This window comes from Sciurus carolinensis, chromosome 4 (assembly GCF_902686445.1).
Source record: "Sciurus carolinensis chromosome 4, mSciCar1.2, whole genome shotgun sequence".
Lineage (NCBI taxonomy): Eukaryota > Metazoa > Chordata > Mammalia > Rodentia > Sciuridae > Sciurus > Sciurus carolinensis.
In genome coordinates this window covers 57,052,067-57,075,493 of record NC_062216.1, presented here as the reverse complement: position 1 = coordinate 57,075,493, position 23,427 = coordinate 57,052,067, and the positions used below count along the sequence as shown (strand labels likewise).

Here is a 23,427-nt window from a genome sequence, read left to right as displayed (position 1 = left end):
TGATAAGCTGTAATTGAGGTTGCTCGTTGTCTGAATAGAACATACCCTCTCTGTTGGGGGGTCCCACTTGTGTTCTTGGTGAGCCTCCAAAAGAACTCTCTGTACTTTCTGTTATGAAGAATGGTATCACTTTCCCCTTCAACATCCCTGTGCCATCTAAACTTTCAGACTGGAAACAACTGCAGTAATGAATCTTTTCCAACTTCTTCCAGTAGTCTGCGCCTTTGACCAGTTCTATTGTTTGAATTTGAAATGCCCCCTAAAAGCCCCAGGTGGTGAAGGCACGGTTACCAGCCTGTGGGGCTGTTGGAAGGTGGTGGAAACTTTAGGAGATGGACCCTAGTAGAAGGAAGTTAGGTAACAGGCTAACCCCTATATGGGGATTTTGGGATCTAGCCCCTTCTTATTTTTCTCTTTGCTTCCTGACTGTGAGCAGGTGAGTAGTTTCCTCTGCCACACACTCCCACCATGATGCACTGTGCCTCTACAGGCCCATCTAGCAACAGACCATGAACTGAAACCTCTGAAACTATAAGCCAAAATAAATCTCCTTCTTGTAAGTTAATTATCTCCAGCATTTTGTCACAGTGACAGAAAGCTGACTTGTATAGTTAATTGTAACACTGAGGAAATTATTTCAGTTAACTTTTTGTATGTATATGTGAACAGTGGTTTGCCAAAAAGTCATCTTTATGTTCTTGGAAAAGTAATAAGTTACTTCTGTTTTCATACAATCTGTAAAGAACCCATATATACATTAGATTATTTTAATCTCCACAGTAATATTTTAAGGAAGAGAATTTTGTACCAATTTGTAGAATAAAAAAATCTAAACAAGGGAATCTCCAAGAAACTAAACTACCTCACAAAATATGCTAATCAATGGCCAAGCTGGAATTTGAGCCCAGAATGTCCCACTTCAATTCTGAAGCTCATGGACTAAATGATGTTACTTTCCCTTGATCAAGGACAATAAGAAAACAGCTTCTGACATCGTATTGCAAATTCTGGCCACAGTAAATAGGTGCCTCTGGAATAGCTCTATCAGAGCACCAAATATTAGGCAAGACAGGATCAAATTGAGCATATCTTAGAAGTCTGTGGGGGTAAATTGATGTACTTAAATGATAGAATTGAGAAAAGAAAGCCTGGGAACAAGGCTGAATCTTTGTAAACAATTTGAGCCCAATGGCAGAGTGTACATGTACTCAGGCATCAGAGGTCCTGGGTTCAGGTCTAAGCTTTGCTGCTGCTATGCTTGTGACCACAGGTAAATTAATGACACTCTAAATGTCTCTGATTTATCATCTGAAAAACAGTAGTAGGTACCTGCCTACCTTGGAAGTGTTGGGGTATTGTATGCAACATATAACAGCAATACAGCATTCTTGAAGATGATAAAATAAGAAAAAAATCTAACTAATAACCTTTATATATGGGTATATCACAAGTTAACTTTTACACATTGATAAAACATTTTTATGTTCATATTAACCTTGAAAATAATAATATAATCATCTAATTTTGTAGCTTTGAAAATTAAGAATCAGAAAAACTTGTAGGTTTTCCTTAGGTTATAGCAGGCCTGCACATGAAATTAGTTGTGGAAGTTTCTACCTGTGGTGTCATATCAGCACTGAAAAAGCTACAGGTTTTAGAGTACTTTGGACTTTCAGATTAGGGGTTCTCAGCCTGTACCACTGCAGTAGTAGATTTCACAGAAAGTAATGAGAGAATATAACAGGGTTTTTAAGACATTGTAAGGGTGGACTTAAATAGAGGGAGGTGAAGGAGGACTTCCTGGAGATGTCATCTGAGCTCACTGTTAAAAGATAACAAGAAATTGAACAGACAGTGAGGTATAAGGGCCCCAGTGATTTCTGTCTCCCCAGGTGTATTTCCTATAGCTTTCCATAGGGCGACAGGTTTGCATGTGCTTTAAGAGTGACTAAATCCAGAGGTTTGCCTCTGCTTCAAATTCCTTCTAATGCCAGAATATCACTTTAAGCAACCTCCTTCCGACTCCACTCCAGGCTTTGTCACAGTGTCAGGTTTCAGGTACTGCCTAGTTGTAGTACAGAGCAGACTTGGAGACCTCATGGGAAAAGGGAGTAGAGGCCACACAGAAAGGCAGTGGCAGGAAATTAGAGCTGCCAGCAGTGTGTGCTGGTGAAAAGCCTTGGACTACTCCCACGTCAAGAGTGTGTGAGTAACTGGCTCAGTGTTAGATGTGTCCACCTTTTCTAAAGGCCTTTGTGCATTGACGAATCCAACAGGGATTCTCAAAAGAACCTGTCTCATTTCCCAAATTTTAATTTAAAGGATTTGGGGGTTTTTTTGTGTGTTTGTTTTTAATTTCCTCAGAAATCTTTTGTGGGTGGGGCAGAATTTCATCTTTTCTATTTAACCAAGTACCAGTCATTTTTTATGAAATGAAATTATGTATCCAAGAAAGGAGATTCAAAAATTAGCTACCTCAGTTTACAGGCCCTCCACCCACATTACAGTGAGAAGAAGATATGGATGTAGCATGTCCTTCTTTCTTCCCCTCTCCAAGCTCTCTTCTACAGCCACCCCACCCTATGGGTAGAGAGTAGGGAACTAGACCAGAAAATTATTACAGGGAGCTTGCTTCTGAGAAGCAATAAAATGAAACCAAAGACAAACATTCATTTCTTTTTTCCAATTACACTGTCATGTGGATATTCCCGACCAAATGCTTAGACTAGCATTGGAGATGTTGTTACTAATTTTACAACATGTCACATATTTTGGAATTTGGACTTAGTCCAGGTGGGCTATTTCAACCACTTTTGTCTTTTAGTTTTTTGTTTTTGTTTTGTTTTGTTTTGTTTTGTTTTCTTCAATTGAATGGCATGATCTGCTCAATGGGAACATTTTGCATTATAGGTTGGGAAGACAGATTTCAATAATATGAAACATTGTCTTTTTTAAGGGTGCTTAGATAGCATCATAGTTTTAAAGGCAATATATGAAATAAGACCAAATACAAGATTTATAAAACAGAAAAGTAGCTCTGGAAAATGTAGAAGATATAATTTCTTTTCCAGTGATGAGCTCACAAATACTACTAGCTATTATCACAAATAGTTCCCAAATACTGTATAGAAGTAGAGGCAACTTCTATGGAATAGCTTCATGTGATCTTTATTCCATAGGAAACTATAAGGGGGAACCTCATTTCTAGTAGAGTAAAAAGAAAACATCTATAAATTAATCTTTCTCAATGAGATTTAAAGACTGACCAGCTGGCCCCTTTATTGATAGAAATGGAGTTTTATTATATGATCCGTTTGTAGTAAAGTATTTTTTATGTCAAAACTTTGAGATCATAAAACTTCTCATCCCCCTGAAAGATAAAACTGCATACACTCTTGCTAGGACCTCTGATTCCTCAGAAGATTAGAAGCCCCTGCCACCAGGCTACTTCTGTAAGCATAGCAGTCCCTCATCAAAATTTGCCTCTTAAGCTTCGAATAACATCTGCCTTTGACATTACCCTGATACCAGGTGACGGTCACATCATTACTCAGGAAAGAAAGGCTGGTCACCCTTCCGGGTTTGCTTCTGTGTTTGCCTCCCAAACTTGGAGGCAGGCTCTATGTCAAGCCATCCCTCTACTCAGGTAAAAAACAACACAACAAAATCATTCCTTCTCAGCTGGACATGATGGCACATGCCTGTAATCCCAGTGGCTCCAAGGGTAAAGCAGGAGAATCACAAGTTCACAGCCAGCCTCAGCAATTTACAGAGATCCTGTCTCAAAATAAAAAGGGCTGGGGGATGTGGCTCAGTGGTTAAGCACCCCTGGGGTTCAATTCACAGTACCAAAAAGAAGAAAGAAAAATTGTACCTCTCAATGCAAAGAAAGTTGTAGACTTGTGAAATAGTTTCCATGATTGATATTACACACTCAAATCATTCAATAACAACTTATTTGTATTCATTACTCCACACCAAACAGAATATAATACCATATATAAGAGGGTGGAAGAGAAAATGGGATGGATGGATGGATGAAAAGATACTTACAGATATAGACATATCGCATGATGTGGTATTTGGAACCCAGTAGACTTCTTCTGTATTCTTGAAACTGACAAGGTTCAGAGGTGATTAGGATAAAAAATAAATAAATAAATAAACAAACAAACAAACAAATCAAATACCCCAACATTTTGATTTCAGGGATTTTCCAGCTGTAACGTTAACCAATCTCCCCTCCTTGCAGAACCTATAAAGAAGTGTCTTTTCATTCTCATGGATGTTATCATGCCTCTACCCACTCTCTCACATGCCCTCTCCCTCTCTATTGATATTAGAGTGGGAATCAAGAGAAAAAGAGAAGTCACATTTTGAAGGAATGCAACCATCAAAAATGACTGTTCCCTGCTCTTTCCAAAACCCAAAGACAAGATCCCCAAGACAAACACTCATAAAATGTGGGTCATCTGTAGGAAATAGACACTAATACCTGTTTTTTTCATTGTGTATCATTGTACTGACTCTGCTTCCCCATGCTACCAGGGAACAGAGGAAAGCAAAACTGAGAGGAGAGGGCATGGTGACAAGACCAAGGAGAATGGGGGCAAAGAGCACTTCCATAATTTCCAGGTCTCCACATTCTAAAGAGGTAGAGAAGATGAACCCTGGCCAGGATTTATAGGCCAGAGAGGGTGAAAATTAAAACCGCAGACTTGTCAGGGCCACTGCAGTGCAAGTCGTGATGCTACAAGTTAGGGCTGCTGCCAGCAGGGAGCCACTTGGCAGGTGTAATTGAAATTCATGAAAAGCTGCAGGTGCTTAGGGACAGCTACCAGCAGTCCAGTCATCTGTACCCACCCAAAGGTCATTGAGACCTTTTAGAGTCACCACCTATCTATGGTGAACCCATTAAAAATCTTTGAAATCATCCAAGAAAAAGATCACCACCTTGCCACAGGTAGTTAAATAAGGAGAAGATATGTCTTCCCTTTCCTTCCTATATAATGCCACAGAGACCAGCTTAAGGAAGGAATACATGGGAAACAGGCACCCCTTCCTCCTCTCCTGACCAACCTCTGAGCTTCATGTGCACACGCACCTGAATATCCTGCAAACATGTCTGTGGGGACTAAGGAGGAGAGGTGGGGTTCTGTGTCAGATGCAAAAGTATTAAAACTAACAAAAACCAAATAAACTAGTATAATAATAGATGTAACTAAAAAGTTATAGAAGCAAAATGAAAGTCTTCAAGGGACCCTGCTATAGCAGGTGGCTCCACCACACCCACTTGTTAAGAATAGGAAAACTAAACTCAGCTAATAGCAGAATAGATTAAGCTCCATAGGCAAACCATTTACTTATATTAACAACAGCATTGCAGTGTGGGATGTGTGGTGACAGAGATACACAAGTATTATAACCAGGAGTGAAGGAATGAACCCCATCTAAGGGCTCAGAGGCCATCTCAGAACATCAGTTGACTTATAAATGGGAAGAGCATAAAGGGCATTCCAGTTGAGGGGAGTAGGCTGTGCAAAGACCCAGAGCTATAAATAACCTTGTGTATTTTGGAAACTAAGCAAAGTAAAATAAAAGAAAGAGTGACAAAGAAGGAGGCTACAGTGTAAGCTCTACATTAGGCAGCATCGCTTGGTGTCCAAGAAAGACCAACACTAATCTGATGGGTAAAGATTGATGTGACTTAACCTTTGGGAGACTTGGTCATGTTCACCCTTTAGAGATATTATCCTTGGCTTTGTCTCCACTGCCCAAGTCCAGTCCTTGAGGATACAAGCACCCTCCTTGAGAGCACAATGAAATATGTCTCATTTTGTTCAGCACAGTTATTAATAGTATTCCTTTCCTGCCCCAAAAGTGTGTCAATCTGGACAATAAATTATAGTCTCTGACTTATGAGTGTCCTTGTCTCTAGTCTTGAATGTTTTAAATCCATTCTCTAATCCCCTCTTTGCTATCACTGGGGACTTTGGAAAGAGACTTGGGGAGAAAGTTGGCAGGATATGTGTGTGTTAATGTGGGGTGAAGGAGATGAAGGAGTTGAAGATAATGCCCAGAATTCTGACTTGGGAACTGATGATTAATTAGTAGAAAGAGATTTGCCAGCTGAAGGTCACTTGAGGGTTTGTGATGATAGTTACCCCAGGAGCAACTTTGGATTTCCTTCCAGGGATCAAATATAGCACTTTGACCTACAAGAAAAAGGATAGGAAAAAATTGAAAATTTAAATGCATTTATTAAAGAGTAAGTAAATAAAAGGGGGAAATAATAGTGATAACCAAGAATCAAAAAGATAGCTGTTGAATCAAAATCCTGCTTCCAGCTTTTGGGGAGAGGGTATGAGAGCCGTCCTACTTAGCAGTCAAAGGGCATGACATGGAGAGCCCTTGCATGCTCCACTCAAGGCAAAATCATCTGCCTTCACAGGGAAGGATCTACCAACTCCATTTATGAACTGGTAACATATGTTACTTGTCAGTAAGTCAATGGGGACTTAAGCATTGGAGTTGCAACTATGGGAAATAAGATGACAGGATAGAGTGAGGGGAACACAAGAATCCAGAAGGCTTGGGCTCCATTTGCTCCCACTAGCAGCCTGAATGACCTTGTGCAAATGTTCTTTTATTCCAGGCCTCAGTTTTATCATCTGTAAATTTTATATATTATTAACTGTTTCTGGATTTGGGTGAGGTCAATATAATCAGTTTATATCTGAGAAGTCCAGTGCAAACTGTTAAATGCCATGTATTCATTTGTTTGTTTTATTTTTTATTTTTATTTTTGCAGTGCTGGGGATAGAACCCAGGCCTTATGCATTCAAGACAAGCACTTTGCCACTGAGCTATGCCCCCAGTTCCTAAAGTGCCATTTAAATGTTACATTTTGATATTTTATCTATCCTTAATTTTTTTAATTAAAAAATTTTTTTTTGGTACCAGGAATTGAACCTGGGGCATTTAACCACTTAAACACTGATCCATTTCCCTAGCCCTTTTTTATATTTCTTTTGGAAACAGAGTCTTACTGAGTTGCTTAAGGCCTCAGTAAGTTGCTGAGGCTGGCTTTGAACTTGTGATCCTCCTGCCTCAGCCTCCCAAGCCACAGGAATTACAAGTATGTGCCACCCCATCTGGCATAATTTTATAAAATTACATAGATGATGTAAGTTTTGCTTTAGCTCTATTTTGATAACATAGGGTTCTTCTTTTTTGAGTGCTACCACATTCTAGACTCAGGAAAGATGCATTCAATGACAGCAAACGTGTTAGCGGTTCACTGTAAAATCTGGACCTTTGTGAAATTAAAGAAAACTCCCTCAAGTACCGTTGACTCCACCTGTTTTTCATAGCACTCTGGCCTATGTCTTATACTTCAAAGGTCCATCGTATGAATCCCACAGTGCACTCTAAGTGGGCTGGAGTTTAGATCAGTAGATGAGTAACCACTTCAGTAGGGCAGGTGGCTTAGGCCTCCTTAAACAGCTTTGTCCCTGTGCACTTCACCTGAGTTTCCTTGCAAGTTGGATAGTAACGGATGGAAATGAATGAATTGTTCTTGTCACCATTTCTGCTCAATGGTCATTTCCAGGTTCAAATCCTGTTTGTTGTTCAAGTGAGTTTTGGGAAGTTTTATTGGAAGCACCAAATTGATGGCATCTACCTATCCTTTCTGAGATATTTGGCATTAATTACCTCTATAACAGGCATGGGAACTGAAGAGGAAAGGTGCATCCTATGTAACAAAACAAAAAAGAACTCATTCTGCTAGTGCCAGGGAGTAAATTGCTGCCATTTGAGAACTACATTAATTCTTTCCGGCTACTGGTGCCATGCAGTGTAATAAAAGGGGCGATTTATCAAATGATATCTTAATGGTCTAGAAGGGTTAATACACCTTTAGTGGAAGATTATACTCTTTTCCCCAGTAAAATCATGATGATTTCTTCACTGCCATTTAGGTTAGAATATAATGCCATTGCCCCTAAAAGTAAGAGAAAGAGATCAGTGAAAAACAAGGAAAGAGAAAAATAAATACAATTCTTATATTGTCATTTTACTATCTGCTTCCTGGAGGAAGAAGAATTTCCCCAAAATCATACTCTTTGCTTTCCCTTCTACTACATACCCCTTGGTCCATAAACACACCTAAGTAAAAACTGCCATTATTTTAATCAAAGTACATTTGGAACCCAAGTGAGCTCACAATGGGAAGTGATTAGAGTGGTCTGGAGGAGTCTTTAATTAAAGATGCCATTGACAAGATCACAATGGCTATGAATGTTGTTAATAGATCAGAATGGAAGGTCCACCCTAATTCAATAAGGGAAAGTCATTGGTCCATGGGTTTGATTACACATTGTAAATGGACACCACATACTGTAATTATTTTTATTTGTATGCACCATCTCTTTTATTGCCCATGCTGGAACTAGAAATAACCTGTCCTATTAAGATATTTAATATATATCATCCTTTCCACTTCACTTAGTTATAGCCTAATAAAAATGCCAGGAGAAGATACCAGCCCACACTGAGGCTGCCACAATACTTTCTATAGCAATCCACACAGCCCTTTGAAAAATTGCACCACGAACTTCCTATTTCCTTGGGTTATAATCTTTAAATTAAACTATAACAACTTTCCAGGACTCCATAAAGTTACATGCAGATCTGGAGCCCTGCTCTGGAAATCAGAGAAGGGGCTCAAGATGCTGAAACCTTGAAGATAAGCCAACACTACACAGATACCTTGACCAGGTTATGCAGTGTTCAGGAGACAACAGTGTGCTAGGGCTGTGGGGTGCAGCAGCATAGGGTCTCAAGACATGAAAAACTTGGTGATAGGCAAAAGAATGACTCCCCAATTATGTTCACTTCCAGCTTCCTGGAACCTGTTGATATTTTATTATCCTACCTGTTTAAAAAAAAAAAAAAGAACTTGATAAGGTTAAAGACCTTGAGAAGCAGTGATTATCATGGATCACCAAGGGGGGCCCAATACAAGGGTCCTTCTAAGAGAAAGGCAGGAATATCAGAGTCAGAGATCTGAAAGATATTCTACTGCTGGCTTGAAGAGGGAAGAAAGGACCTTGAGCCAAGAACTTCCAGTAGGGCTGCAGACCTGCCAATACCTATATTCTAGCTCAGGGAGACCTCTGAGCTATAGAACCGCAAGATAAATTTGTCCTAAGCCAATAAATCTCTGATGCAGCAATAATATAAGATGGATGCCAGTCTCTATTTTGACTATGTTATGTACCTCAAGGCCCCCAAGGTATGGTCTAGTCTGTGACTATAGACACAACAACTCTCATGAAAACATATTGCCTTAACATTCTAGATTTGGGCCTGTGGTATAACTCAGAGTTAGAGGACTTGCCTGGCTTATGTGAGACCTGGGGCTCATCCCTGGCACCATCAAAAAAAAAAAAAAAGGAAAAAAATCCAGAGTTGAGAATATGTCCCAGGGAACATATTCCTTTTCCTCCCATTTCTTACCAGCACCCCTTCCCAGTTATACCTCAGAGTTGAGGTGTGACCTTGGCTAGGGCACTCCACCCCATGCAGTGCTCCTAAACAATGAAGGTGTTGATCCTGATTACTCCTAGCTCCTTCCCCAGCCTAAAAAAAAAATGATTCTATGAAATAGGATTCAGATTTCCTCCAGAGTAGGTTGTTTTCCCCATTCAGAATGCAAATGAATAAACAACATAGCAAATATTAAAACATGTCATGGTGGCATGACACATAAATCCAGACTTCTCCTTTCCCCCCTCTCTCATGGGGAGCCATCATTTCACTTCTAAAACAAGCTCAACACAAGCCCAACACTGCATGACAGATGAGGCTCAAATTGTATCTAGGAGCTGGTGATTTGCACATGATTTGTGATTCCCTTAGTATATTAATTGGTAAACACCCTATGAATGTGTGTGTAAACGAAAGCCATTTAACATATGCAAACAGTTTAATCTCTCAGTGTGTTGTTGCTCAGATTTCACAAATTCAGACACTCATTCCAATGTGTATGTCATTTCCCTCCCACTTTACCCCGCCTGGTGCCATCCCCTTTCTGTGATCCTATTTCAGATAATACCACGTGGGTGATCCACATCTTTAAACCCTTTAATAGTAGAGGCATATGCTTCTGTCCTCAGAGAATTGCACATGTTGCTGGTTGTAATCCCTGTTCTAACTGCTCCTTTCCCTGCCCCAACTAATGGAACATAATGGCTTGATGAGCTGTATCATCATTTCTAGTTACTGCTAATCAACCCCCAACCTGACATGCTTGCTTATGAATACGTACAGAACTTAGAAAAAAAGGGGTACAGGGAATTGTCCCTGGGCAGTTGAATTTTCTGCCATAGTAACATCAGGCCAGGCTTCAATAAAGAGCATTTCAATTTGACCCACATCCAGATTCCATTTTGAAAGCCTATCTGTATTTGTCAGAACACCCTTACAGCATGACTATTGCTCTGAACATTTCCTTAAGAGCTACACAATGCTTAAATGTTAATGACAGGGCCACCTTGCACACAGGGAATGCAAGTAAAGAAGTATGGGTTCCTCGTCCCCGTTCTAGAACTACTGAATCCAGATCATCTTGGGTGCAGTCCAGGAATAGAATATTAGGTAAACCCCCAAGGAATTCTGAATCATATTCCAATTTTAGAACCACTTAAAGATGAAAAGCAAAGTCTATTATGATACAGGGAAGATTTTATTCCACTTTACTCTTTCTCCTCTATTCTGCTCCTCACTCCCTATTCTCCCTTTCCAGATGTCTGTTTTCTTGAACCATGCATAGAAGTTACAAGAATTAAAGTCCTCAGGACATGTAGTCATGGTGTTGAGCTGGACTGATGAGAAAAAGATGAATTTAAAGGGCTCAGCTATTCCTGAGGTCCTATGATGTCATTTTTCTGGGGCTGATCAAAAATCTGTTCGTTGGAACAGATGGGTGGGCGAGGTCTCTGATTCCAAGAAAACAAAAGAAACCCTAAAACCTTAATTTTTATCTTAGCACCCTATGTCAAAATCTGAGATTTTAATGTAGAGAAAAAGAAAAGATTGTTAAAAAAAAAAAAAAAAAACTGTGTCTTCTAAGTAGAAAACTGTAGGAGGCTGGAGCTACCTTGCTTTTTGAACTCTAATTCTAAGACTACAGGTTCCATCTATTTGCCTTTTATGTCTGTTCCATTAAAATATGATTTAATTATGTATCGACCCATGGCTTGATATAGTAAAACTATCATTACTCTCCTGCCTGGATTCCTGAATGATACTCTGGGTAAAGGTGATCAAACCTACATTAATCTATAATACAGACCATAGGAGGAAGGCTGGGAATGGTAATTGCCAAATGTAGCCTGGCAGACAACAACAATGAAATCCTCATCTCAAAACTCGGAAGTGGGAACTGTTTTTTGTTTTGTTTTGATTTTTGTTCTTTTGTTGCTATCGGGTTTTTTTTTTTTTCCTTGAAGAAAATTACATTTTACAAATTTAACATCAGGTCAAGAAACATTAAGTATAAAAGCAAAATATAGGGAGATACACCTCAGACCTGCCACTGCCAGCAGTTGAAGCACCGGACCTTCTTCAGCATCAGCACCCCCTTTGATTAGCATTGGTACACAGAGGGAGGCCGGAGAGTCAGTTACTACATGGTGTGGTTTGGACTATCACTAGGACCAGCTGCATCACCCTCCATCTCCCTCCAGTATACATTTTGTACAGTAGTCGGTGGCCTTGCCAATTTCATTTTAAGAATTCTAGTAGAATTCTCTTCCATCTTCATTCATTCATTCATTCAAAAAATTATTTTATTGTGATACAATTTCAAACTTAATGCATTGTTGCAAGACCTGCATAAAGAATTCCTTCCTCCTACACTGAGATTCATGAAAATTAAGATTTTATTATATTTGCTATATTTTTCTTCTCTCTCTACATAGGAAATACACACACACACACACACACACACACACAGTTTGTTTTTTAACCATTATGAACAAAATACTCTTTTAATCTCAGATACTTTAGTATATAATCTCCAAAACAGGAGATTATATAACCACAGCATCATTATCAAAATCAGACTATTAACGATAAAACAGTATTGATAAAGTATCTACACACCTGTTATCCAAGTCATATATTTTATAGAAAATGAAAATCCAAGTCCATTAATTACATTCTATTGTCATATGTCTTTAGTCCCCTGTACTCTGGAATAGTTCCTGAGTATGTCTTTGTACTTTATGACATTGACAGTTTTTAAGCATGCACATCAGTTATGTTATAGAACTTGCTCCCTCTGAGCTTGTCTGTTGTTTCCTTAAAATGAGATGCAGGTTGTGCTCTTTGGGCAGGAATCACAGGAAGGATGCTGCAACCTATGGGGAGCTGAATTCTGCTCATTTATCCTGTTCTTAGCAACATAACTTGTGAAAATTTGTGTTAGGTGGTATCTGCAAAAACTCTCCATTGTGAAATAATATTTTACTTTTATAATTAGCAAGCACTCTTGTTGAGATACTTTGACACCAAGTACATACTTCTTTACTACTCTTCAATTGCACCCAATAGATTCATGTACATTTTTGATTCTTGATTGAATTGAGTATTAATGTGGTTGATGCTAAATAATAGTTCTCTACATTCATTAGTTGGTTTTCTGTTAAATGGAAGAGTTTTCTCATTCATTCATTTTTTTTCATCAGTGCATTTTGTGAATTCTTATATTACTCAATGGGTTATAATCCTTTTTATTATTTACTTTGATACTCAAGATGTTTCAAATTTGATCACTGGGAACTACTTCAAATTGGTTCCTATGTTCTTTCAACAAACATTTTGAGTGTTTACAACCAGTGTCTATCAAGCACTAAGGATATAATTAAGGATACATTTAAAAAAATTAGCCAGGCATGGTAGTGCACACCTGTAATCCCAGCTACCTCAGAAGTTAAGACAGGAGGATCATAAATTCCAGTCCAGGCTGGACAACATAGGAAGTCCCTGTTTCAAAATAAATATGAAAAAAATTTTAAAAGGAGGGGTTGCTGGGGTTGTAGTTCAGTGGTAAAGCATGCCTGGGTTCAATCCTCCCACTCCTCTAAAAATTAAATTGAATGGGCGGGGGTTGTGGCTCAGTGGCAGAACGTTTGTCTAGCACATATGAGACCCTGGGTTTGATCCTCAGCACTACATAAAAATAAATAAATAAAATAAAGGTATTGTGTCCATCTACAACTAAAAAATAAATATTAAAAAAATTAAATTGAATTAAGGTAAAATTCCCAGCCTTATGGAGTCTACATTCTAGCTTGTGGAAGTCAAAAAAATAATAAGTAAATTGTATAGTATTTAAGAAGACATTAAATGTTGAGGAGAAACAAAAATGAAAAAGCCAGTTTGGTGTAAGGAATGCTGAAATTACTAGAGTTTAGCTAGGAAAACTCATTAGCAAGTGTCATTTGCACAAAGACCTGAAAGACACAAGGACCCTCATCATGTGGATGTCAAAGTGTTAGGCAGCACCCGAATTCTAAAGCAGGGGCAACAGTGGCAATTCCTTGAGGCAAGAACACACCAGCATTTTTAGCAAGATGGCTGAGGTTGCTGAGTTGAGGACAGACTGTGGGAGGCAAGGAAAATATCGGCAAAGCAGAGTCATTGCCATTTACCTTAATGTCCCATAATGCACATTACAAAGGTCTTGAGTTTTTGTGCAAGTATATATTGATACAATGACTATTTATTGAATTACTTAGCCACCTCAGGAAACAGAGTTCCTGTAGAAATGACCTGGCTCTGAAATGATTCATCTTTTTCTAGACACACATGGGATTCAAACTGCAGGTATACACATATGTTCCTGTTGTATTAATTGATAGACAGATAACAAAGGAAAAGTTAACACACTCACATGCAGCAAGGCTTTTCAACCTATGGCCAGTCTAGGGTGTGTGATCTGTAGAGAGAGTTCATGTTATGGCCTTATAAGCACTGCCATTTCTAGTTCACAGTTACTGTCAGTTCACAACTATTTTAAGAAAACATGTCACCTTTTATTTTTTCCCATCAGGAACTAGGATACTGCTTTGTTCCCTAGTATATAACATGAGAAAACTTGGCCAGGTGTGGTGGTGCACACATGTAATCCCAGCAATTTGGAGATCTGAGGCAGGAGGATCACAAGTTTGAGGCCAGCCTCAGCAATTTAGTGAGGTCCTAAGCAATTTACCAAAATTTTTCCAAAGGGCTGGGAATGTTGCTCAGTGGTTAAGCACCCCTGAGTTAATCCCTGGTATCAAAAGAGAAAGAAAATTTAAAATGCCATGTATGCTTTCCTTGCAAAGCTTCATTTTTGTCCACACCCAGTTAAAGACTTCTCACCTCCAGCCCTCTGTCCTCAAATGACCTCAATCTGTGACCACACTTTGTCTAATCCCCTCACCACTTCTTTCCTTGGGTTAGCACAGGGGCCAACAATATGACCAGACATCTCCTAATAGTAACAGAGAAGAAAAGTACAATCTGGTCACAGAGGGGAGCCTGTGAGTCAGAAATTTAGGACTCTATTCCTACCAACCCTTTGATTGATTTCTCTGTGACGTTATGCTGCTAACACCTGCCTCCACAGGTGTGTGAAGGGCTTTAATTAATATTTGTAAATCTCCCTGATTGCCACAGATAGAAGGTGGCAGAAAAGGGCAAATTATTATTAATCATGGGAAAAAAATGGAGAGATTAAGTTTTGTTCCTTCACCAGAGATAGGCCTGCAGCACAGACACTATTTTCAGGACAGAAGGATTAAATATAAATCCTGATTTACTTACTTTGCACTTATGGAAATGTCCAGTGCCTACTCCACACTCTTCCCAATACTCAACACCCAGTGCCTCCGACTCCTAATACTGCCTCTTACTGAAAGGAGTCTTGCTATTCAGTAAGTGTGAGGGTTCATCTAATTAGCTGATTTCAGTTCATTTGGCATTAAATAATTCCCCAAATTCCCATATGTTTGAACAATATGCTCAACAAGGGGGATGATTCTCTAAAAGCAATTAAATAGTTCTTTTAGGAGAGCTTGTCATCGGTCACTCATAAGCATCCCTGCTATTCCTGTCCATTCTGAATGCAAGCAGCAATTACATGGAACGCGCTTAACCCTCTCTAATGGCCACTGGCAAGCGTCCATATGCAGGCTGCCACTTCGTGCTAGTTACAGAGCACTCTGAATTTTACAATTTTTTCAAACCTTGAGTATATTGTTTTAGGCTTTACAGAGAGGATTGGCTATTGCTAATACCTCTGCTTTCCAGTCCTTTCCCTGCTTAAAGGCAAATGCAAACATGATTTTGGCTTACTTACAGAGGAAAAAATGTCATCTTTGAACTTTATGGAAGGTTAAACTTTTTGATGGCATCTCCAATGGTTCTTGGGACTGGAGGGAGACCATGTAATAATACTCAGTTCTGTCTTGGATACAGCAAATATAAGATGTTCTTGCTCAGTTATATTCCCTGACTTTGTTGCAGCATCGAATTATAACTTGAGAGAGAACAAGAGATGTCAACAAAAGCAATTCAGAAATTAATAACATGTTAGATGCACTCATAGAAAGCTGTTTGTTTATACAATATCTCAGAACAGGTGTTATCTTTTAGAACTAAATTTCATCATTATATTGCCCAAGAGATTGCTCTTTTAATCAGAGATGACATATTTAAATGCCCTTTCTGGTGGTGAGGGTGAAAGCTTTGATAATAATATCAATCCTAGATCTCCAATAGTATTGCTCATGGTGAACCCTAAATTGCTTTATTGACTATATTCAATATAATTATATTTCTTGCAAGAGAAAATCCTGCAAACAAAAAAGAAAAAGATCAAAAGGCTTGTCTGAGAATGCACGTGCAGTTGGGGGAAAATGAAACAGACTTCTGAGTTTTCACTCTTGCTGTCCCATAACTACCTCTATTTAGTGTTTGTAGGCAGCAATTGAAAATAAAAAGTCAAGTCCTAGGGGTAACTCAGTGGTAGAGCAGTTTCCTGGCCTGCATGAGACCCTCGGTTCCATCCCCAGCTCTGCAAAAAATGGAAGAAAAAAAAATCCTAGAAAATTAAAAGGGAGGCATTCAATGAGGTACTGTTATTCCTTTAGTTAAATTTCACTTTCTTTTATCTGTTTCAGAACTGCATTTCATTGTAAATAATTCACAATATTGGAAAATCAGAACACCAAGTTTGGGTGGAATGATTTAAAATTTTAATCTGAAGTAGGAAAGAGTTGAAAATATATATTTGTATATTTGATTATGCACATTCATTACTGTCTACTGTGCTATCACTGTATAACCTATGTATGTGTACATTGGCATAAAATAAATGTTCTCAAAACCATAATAAACATACTCAATCTGTGTATATTTAGTTCTGTTTGGTTACATAATAATTTGTTTTCTCATTTACTTGCATTAAAAAGCATTGCTGAATGTGTTGTTGAGTAAAGGGAATCTGATGGTAATAAAATTACCAATCATTCATGTCTATAAAGTTTGTCATTGATAATGTTATCAACAAGAATAAAGATTCAGTAGCTGATGTTTGACTCACCAAGTCATTGAGTTTACGAGTCCCACCCTATATACCCAAAGAAGCATTGGTCATTTTGTCAATTGGTTGATTAAAACCTTATTTGAAACCTAGGCGAAACTCAGCCTGTGTGCCCCAATAGTAAACTAGCTCCTATTATCCAGGTGAGCCCCTAGTAAATGAGGTACTATCCAGAAGGGAGTCTTGAAGAGGAATTTACTCTGCCTGTAAAGTACCCCAGTTTGGAATTGTAAATTCTCATTGGAAATTCCTGCTCCTGGCCAGGAAGGTGGCTACTCAACTACTCGGAAGGCTGAGGCAGGAGTTTTGCAAGTTCTTGGCCAATCTAGGTCATTGAGCAAGATACCATCTCAAAAAACGAAAAAATAATAAAGGAAGAAAAAATAAAGGAAGAAAAATCTCATCCTTAACATGCTTCTCTCTTTTATCCTTTATCTCTTTTATCCTGAAGCCTGCAGTCAGATGGGTCTGAGGTGCTCCTGAGTCCTGAAGTCACCTGTGGTCCTCCAGACATGATAGTCACCACCCCCTTTGCGCTGACCATTCCACACTGTGCAGATGTCAGTTCGGAGCACTGGAACATCCATTTGAAGAAGAGAACACAGCAGGGCAAATGGGAGGTGAGACCCTGTCCTTCCTTTTGTAAAAATGGGACTGAGGCTCTATGAATGGGATAGATTACACCTTAACATCTCTTACCACAATGAGTCAGTTGTAAAATTTTCAAGCAGTTTCTTGTTGCAGAGGCATTGTGGCATGGGTTTTAGAGAATCCTTAGGTGTTGACTAGTTGTTCTTTTTCCCCCACCCCTACAAGAATGGTAAAAAGATAATCCAGAACATTTTGTTTGATTTTAGAATGCAGTTGTAATTGCCTCCTTATGCACCTACTCATTGACCTCCATTCATTCTTCCCAGGTCATGGCCCTGTCTAAATTGACATTACTCTGTGCAGTTAAAGAGGAAGCTGGGCAGTCTGTGCTCAGAAAATAAACTATTGTATCTGGGTTTTGTTTTCTTTCTTTTTTTTTTTTCTTTCTTTTTCATCCTGGGGATTTTAAAGTAATCAGGTTTAAGTATCCAGGAACAAAGTAGGTACTTAATATGTGTTTGGTGAATTAATGAATGCATTGAGGATTATTATTAGTGTCTCTTTCCCTGTGTATGTCAGTACATGTAAAGGGATAAAGTACAAATAGAGAACAAAGAGAGAGACAAGAAAAGAGAATGAGGATACAAAATAGGAGACTAACAACTAGGGAGACAGTCACTGCAAAGAAAGATTACTGTTGAATTACTATTTTAAGTGAAAGCTCTGATTTATCTGTCTGATAGGGACTCCTTTATGTCCATCTGAAGTCAGTTTGCATGAAAGCAGGTGAATTATCTTGTTGGAGCACAATGACCTGTACCAGCTAGCCCTGGATCTTGCCTCCTGGGAGCTGCTGCAGGCAAAGGAAGTAAAAGGAAAATGATGTTTCTTTAGGAGAAGAAAATTCCCAGTTGTTGCAATGGATTACATTTACCCTGCCCAACTATGTCTTGAAACTAGTCTATTTTCTTTGTTCCAGAATGCATTCTGCTGTTTATTCAGCCCAAGAACTACGACAGGCAAATTTCCTGGGGCCTACAGTTCATAGAGGGGACATATTTGGATCTCTTTCTTCCCTTTATGTTTTGCTTTGCCTGGATTTTTACCATTTTAGTTTTTCCTCTCAGAACTTCCTCGCAATCTCTTATATCCAGATGGTGTTGTATTTATGCTCTACTACACTAGTCACACATACCCAAGTTCTTATCAGAGAGGATGAAGTATTCTAGTACATCTTATCCAAATCATTTATTTAATGGTCCCTCGTGAATGATTTCAGAGGAATGAAAGAGGATAAAATGTTTGAGAGAAAATAAACATTGCCTTAAGGATATTTAAAGAGGTTTTCAGAAATAGATCTTTAAAAAAAATTAAAAAGTTTGCTTATTGAGGTTAATGTTCACCATTCTTCTAAACCCAACATTGAACAATTAACCAGAAATGGGACTTTCAGAGTGATTTTTGTTATAATAACCTATTAAAGTAGAATTATGACATGCTAAACATAACCATTTCTTGAGTTCTTGATGTAAACAGTTATTTTAATAGAAGAGAAATGCTTAACATCAAGATAATTAAGACAATAAAAATATTCTGAAAAAATATTTCTTTGTAATTTATTTATGAACTTGTAACATTTTAAATCCTATCTTATTTCCAAACTGAGAGAATGTATCACATCTTTCCCCAACAGGAAGTGATGTCAGTGGAGGATGAATCCACATCCTGTTACTGCCTTTTAGACCCCTTTGCATGCCATGTGCTCCTTGATAGCTTTGGGACATATGCCCTCACTGGAGAGCCAATCACAGACTGTGCCGTGAAACAGCTCAAGGTGGCCGTCTTTGGCTGCATGTCCTGTAACTCCCTGGATTACAACTTAAGAGTTTATTGTGTGGACAATACCCCTTGTGCATTTCAGGTCAGTATTTTTTTCTCTAATTGATCTGTCGATGTCATAAACATATGAGCTTTCCTGAAGATCAGTATCAACAAAGGATTCTGTTGTTGAGGGTTTGGAAATGAACCTTCATCTCTGATTTGACTGGCACACCCATCTGGATGCAAAGGCCTTGTTACTATGTGTCTTAGAATGTAAGACAGGATGATTTAGTTGGCACTCCAGGAAAGAAAAGGATTGAATTAACACAGGTAGAGAACATCATGTGCTAAATTACAAAATGAATTAGAAGTATAGTTATAATTCAGAAACAGAGATGCAAATGTGATAGAAGTGTTGGAGAAACACTTTTGAGAACCTTTTGCAAACCTTTATGAATGAATGAAATTTAGGAGCAAAAGACAAAGGGACACCATATCAGAAAGAGCAGTGGCATGAGACATGGAACAGAAAGAGTTTTATTTGTTAGCAAAGGGCAGTGAGAAAATGGCTTGAATCAACTAAAGGTTGTGGTTAGGGGACAACAATGATAAATCATACCTATCACCAGGCAGTCATATTATATCCTGGACACATAGTCTATTAATTATCAGGGCTACTAGGGCAGAGATAGTTCAAGGTTCCTTTCCATTTTGGGTACTTTTAATCATGTAAAATGCATCTTAAATTAGTCATTTATGAAGAGTACAAGTTTCTTATTAGCAACAAGGATAATGCAGAATTGCCTGTGTAAGTTTTGCTGATATATAAATAGCATAGCTCTCCTGACACACTTCATTCCAGATCCCTGCTATTCCAGTGCTGCATCATTAAGTCCGTTATGCAGAGCATTTCCTCAGTAACTAGATTTTAAGACACTGAGGTGGAAAACTCATGTTTACCAATAGAAAAGATACAGCGACTTGAATCCTGAACACACTCCACTAAAGGTGACAGTGCCAGCATGCATTTCCAAACCTTCCCTGACCATCTTGTAGGCAGCACAGGTCATTAAAAAGGGAAGACTTCATCTCTGGCTGCTCACAAAAGAACTAGTCTTATTTCAAAGGTGTGGCATCTCAGCGTAAGTATTATACCACATCTTGTCATTGTGTCCCTTCATATGTACTCTTTGCTCTCTGCAGTTGGCAAAGAGAGTTTTTTTTTTTTTAATACCCAAGAGGAAATACATAACAGATCTTCAAAAGTAATGAATAAACATCTAAGGAAGTTTCATCTCGGGTCGCTACTTCCACGAAATAGTTGGGTACAGTGCACTAATGACTCTAGTTGGCTATTGAGTAACTCAGCCAGATTTTAAAGGCTGAATAAACTGGAGAAGCTATGGAGGACCTGGAAGATTTCCATTCTCCTGACTTATGTAGATAACCCACTGCTGACTGCTGTGACCATGACGAGCTGTTCACACAACTGCCTTGAAATCCTCCTGTCACCTGCTTGGCCTGTCTGTTGAGCAAAGATCTCACTGATGAGGTGTATATCAGCAAGATAGACATTTGCTTAAAGAGGTTATCCTCAGTGATTTTCAGATGATCTGTTTTCATTCCTGTTGACACTAGCAGAGTCTCCAACAGCCCAACTATTCACAGACCCAATAAGTACTGCAAAGGAAGTCATGGAAAAAAAAAAAAATGTCCAGAACAAACCTTTCCAAGCCACCGTTGCCATTCCTGTTGGTAATTTACTCTTTTTAGTCAGCGCTAAGGAAAATGTCGTTCTCCCTCTGGTTGAATCCAAATATCTTCATTCCATTATTTAGACCTATAGCTTAAATCAGTGAAACTTTAAATCTACTCTGGAGAAATAGCTTTTGGTAGAAATACCTTTGGACCCTATTTATTGTAATCTGTTCATCCCTAGTGATTCTTTCTCTCTCCTGTTAGGTCTGATAAAGTTGATTTTAAAGTTGCATTTGATTATAGGTGACAGCTGTCATGAGGTTCTGAGATACCACCAACCTTGGTTAAGTAATTTTTCTGACCCAAGTATAGATTAAAACATAACTTGGGGCTTTACTAAATGACAACTTCTTAGTCCAGGAAACAACCATTCATTTGGTCTCTGTTTTTTGTTTCTGAAAGTACCTTGTCTTCTGGATTTTTACCTAAGTGAATTAGTTCAGAGCCTGCAGCATAGATTCACTATGAACACTTTAATACCTGAAATCATCTGTGTCATATGTTTATGGTATATGTGGTGTTTCTTAGCGGGGGAAATTATATTGTTATTAACTTATTAAAACAGTTGCACTTCCAATAGGCCTCAGCAACAATTCACTTTTTAACCTGCAAAAGACTTTACAGTTAATATCTCCCCCAGCTTGAGTGGTAAGAATTGAAAATATGGCATACGATGTTGGCGCTTTTCCTGTAACCCCATAGAACCCTTATTTATCAAAATTAATATGTAGCTTTTCATGAAGAATATCTGTAGAAACTGCCTATCTTGGAATTTGCTTCAACTATCACTATAATGAAACTTTTACTGTAGTTAGGAAAAAACACAAGCATAATTGTGACATCTGTGGTATATGTGCCCTACTAGAGCTTTGCTCTTAACCAAGAAGGAAGGGCATGGGTACATCTTTCATTTCATTTATATCTCAGTGGGACATTATGTTTTATACAACACTTAAATTCCTAACCTTTCACCAGAAGACCTTGCAGAAGAAAAACCCCCAGACCCAACTCTGTCCTTTCAGAAGTGACTAGGGGCCAGACAATACAACAGCTCCAGGGAATATTTCATTAGAAAATTTGGGTGACTGAATAGAAACATTCTCTATTTTCAGTTCGTTGTCCTTTCCCTGTACCTCCTGCAGAGATACTCTGTTTGCTGCTCATTTGTTCTGGAATAGCCTATTTGAATTATAGTAGCAGGGTCTTTGAATTGAAAAAACAAAATACCTCCTCTACCTGGCTGAGACATAATTAATGCTGGTTCAAGTTTTGGGAAGTCTCTTCTGATACAAACATCTAAAATCATCTCTGTGGAAAATTAAATCAACTCAGATAATGCTACTAAAAAGTAAAAATGCCACCTGCTGAAGTCCCGAGGAGAAGGGTAAGAAGAGGAAGAGGAAGGCCAAGGATCTTTTGTCCTCCTGCTTGTGCTTCTGTGATAGTTAGAGCAGGCATGTTGTGTTTGTGGCTCTGACATTGCCTCCTTTGACAAATTCACCAGAGGTTGCGGATGGGGGATATATTTCTGAAGCAGTAGCATTCTAAGACCTGTTTTTTTGTTATTATGTTTTATTACACCCTGACACACACATACAACTCAAAACAAACCTTGACATAGGGAGAGCAAGATATTAAGCATTTGCCCTATCTAATCTTAGAAAGAGAAAAGGAAAAACAACCAGCATTTTTTTTCTCTCCATCGCTCCCAGCACTCCTATTCAGTACCTCTCGGTACTCATTACTTACTTGGCATTAATGTGGATTTAGAATCTAATTTCAAAGGATTTCCTCCAGATGTAGTTCTGTGTTTATCAATAATGCAACCTTGGGAAATATTGTTCACGTAAAGCATTTAAAGGAAAACACCATAGCAACACAATTTATGTGTGTATGTGTGTGCGTTTGTGTGTGTGTGTGTATGTTTAAGTTCAAACAGTTTTGTCTCATAAATATGTAAATTCAGCCGGCCTGTTTTAGTATCCCTGAAGCACACCTGAATATTGCTGCCTGTCTCATTAAATCAACACACAGAACTCAGTGAGGGACAAAGAACAGGTTTCTCCTGGCCACAGCTTCAAGAACTGGATGACTTGCAACCCCCAATACAAACTGAAGAAACAAAAGACCTAGAAGAATCACCGTCTAGAGTCTTTGGTGCCTTTTATACAAGACATTAGCCTGACTCTATTGTCTAGTCTCTTTAACTCCAATATCAATTTAACAATAGATCCAGAGATTTAATAGGAGGTCTCCTGGTACATAGAAGGCAGATAGGGAAAATCAAGTGACTGTCAGGCCTCAGTCTTGGGTGATAGATACATCCATGTGAGTGATTCAGAGCTAACTCGGTAGAGTTGTTTATATCACTGATTCCCAAGCCAGGCATTGGAATCATTGGGGAACCACTTAGATGCCCAGGCCCAGCCTCCCAGTAGGAGTATGCCATAAGCTAAAGACAGGTTAAGTGCAATCCATTTTTGTTTTGTTTTATTTTGTTTTGTTATTTATTGAAACTGGAGATTGAACCCAGAGGCTCTTTACCACTAAGTTACATAGCCCAGCCCTTTTTATTCTTTATTTTGAGATAGGATCTTGTT

At 38.6% G+C, this 23,427-nt stretch overlaps 1 protein-coding gene across 9 annotated transcripts in view; it reads left to right on the top strand.

Moving 5' to 3' along the window:
• Positions 1-23,427, top strand: part of Unc5d (unc-5 netrin receptor D) — a 531,864-nt gene that overhangs the window by 475,184 nt on the left and 33,253 nt on the right. For all 9 annotated transcript variants that reach the window (XM_047551326.1, XM_047551327.1, XM_047551325.1 and 6 more), the window contains 2 exons: positions 17,109-17,277; positions 18,942-19,169. In XM_047551326.1, coding sequence (XP_047407282.1) covers positions 17,109-17,277; positions 18,942-19,169 — 397 coding nt within the window. The remainder of the gene's footprint in view (positions 1-17,108; positions 17,278-18,941; positions 19,170-23,427) is intronic.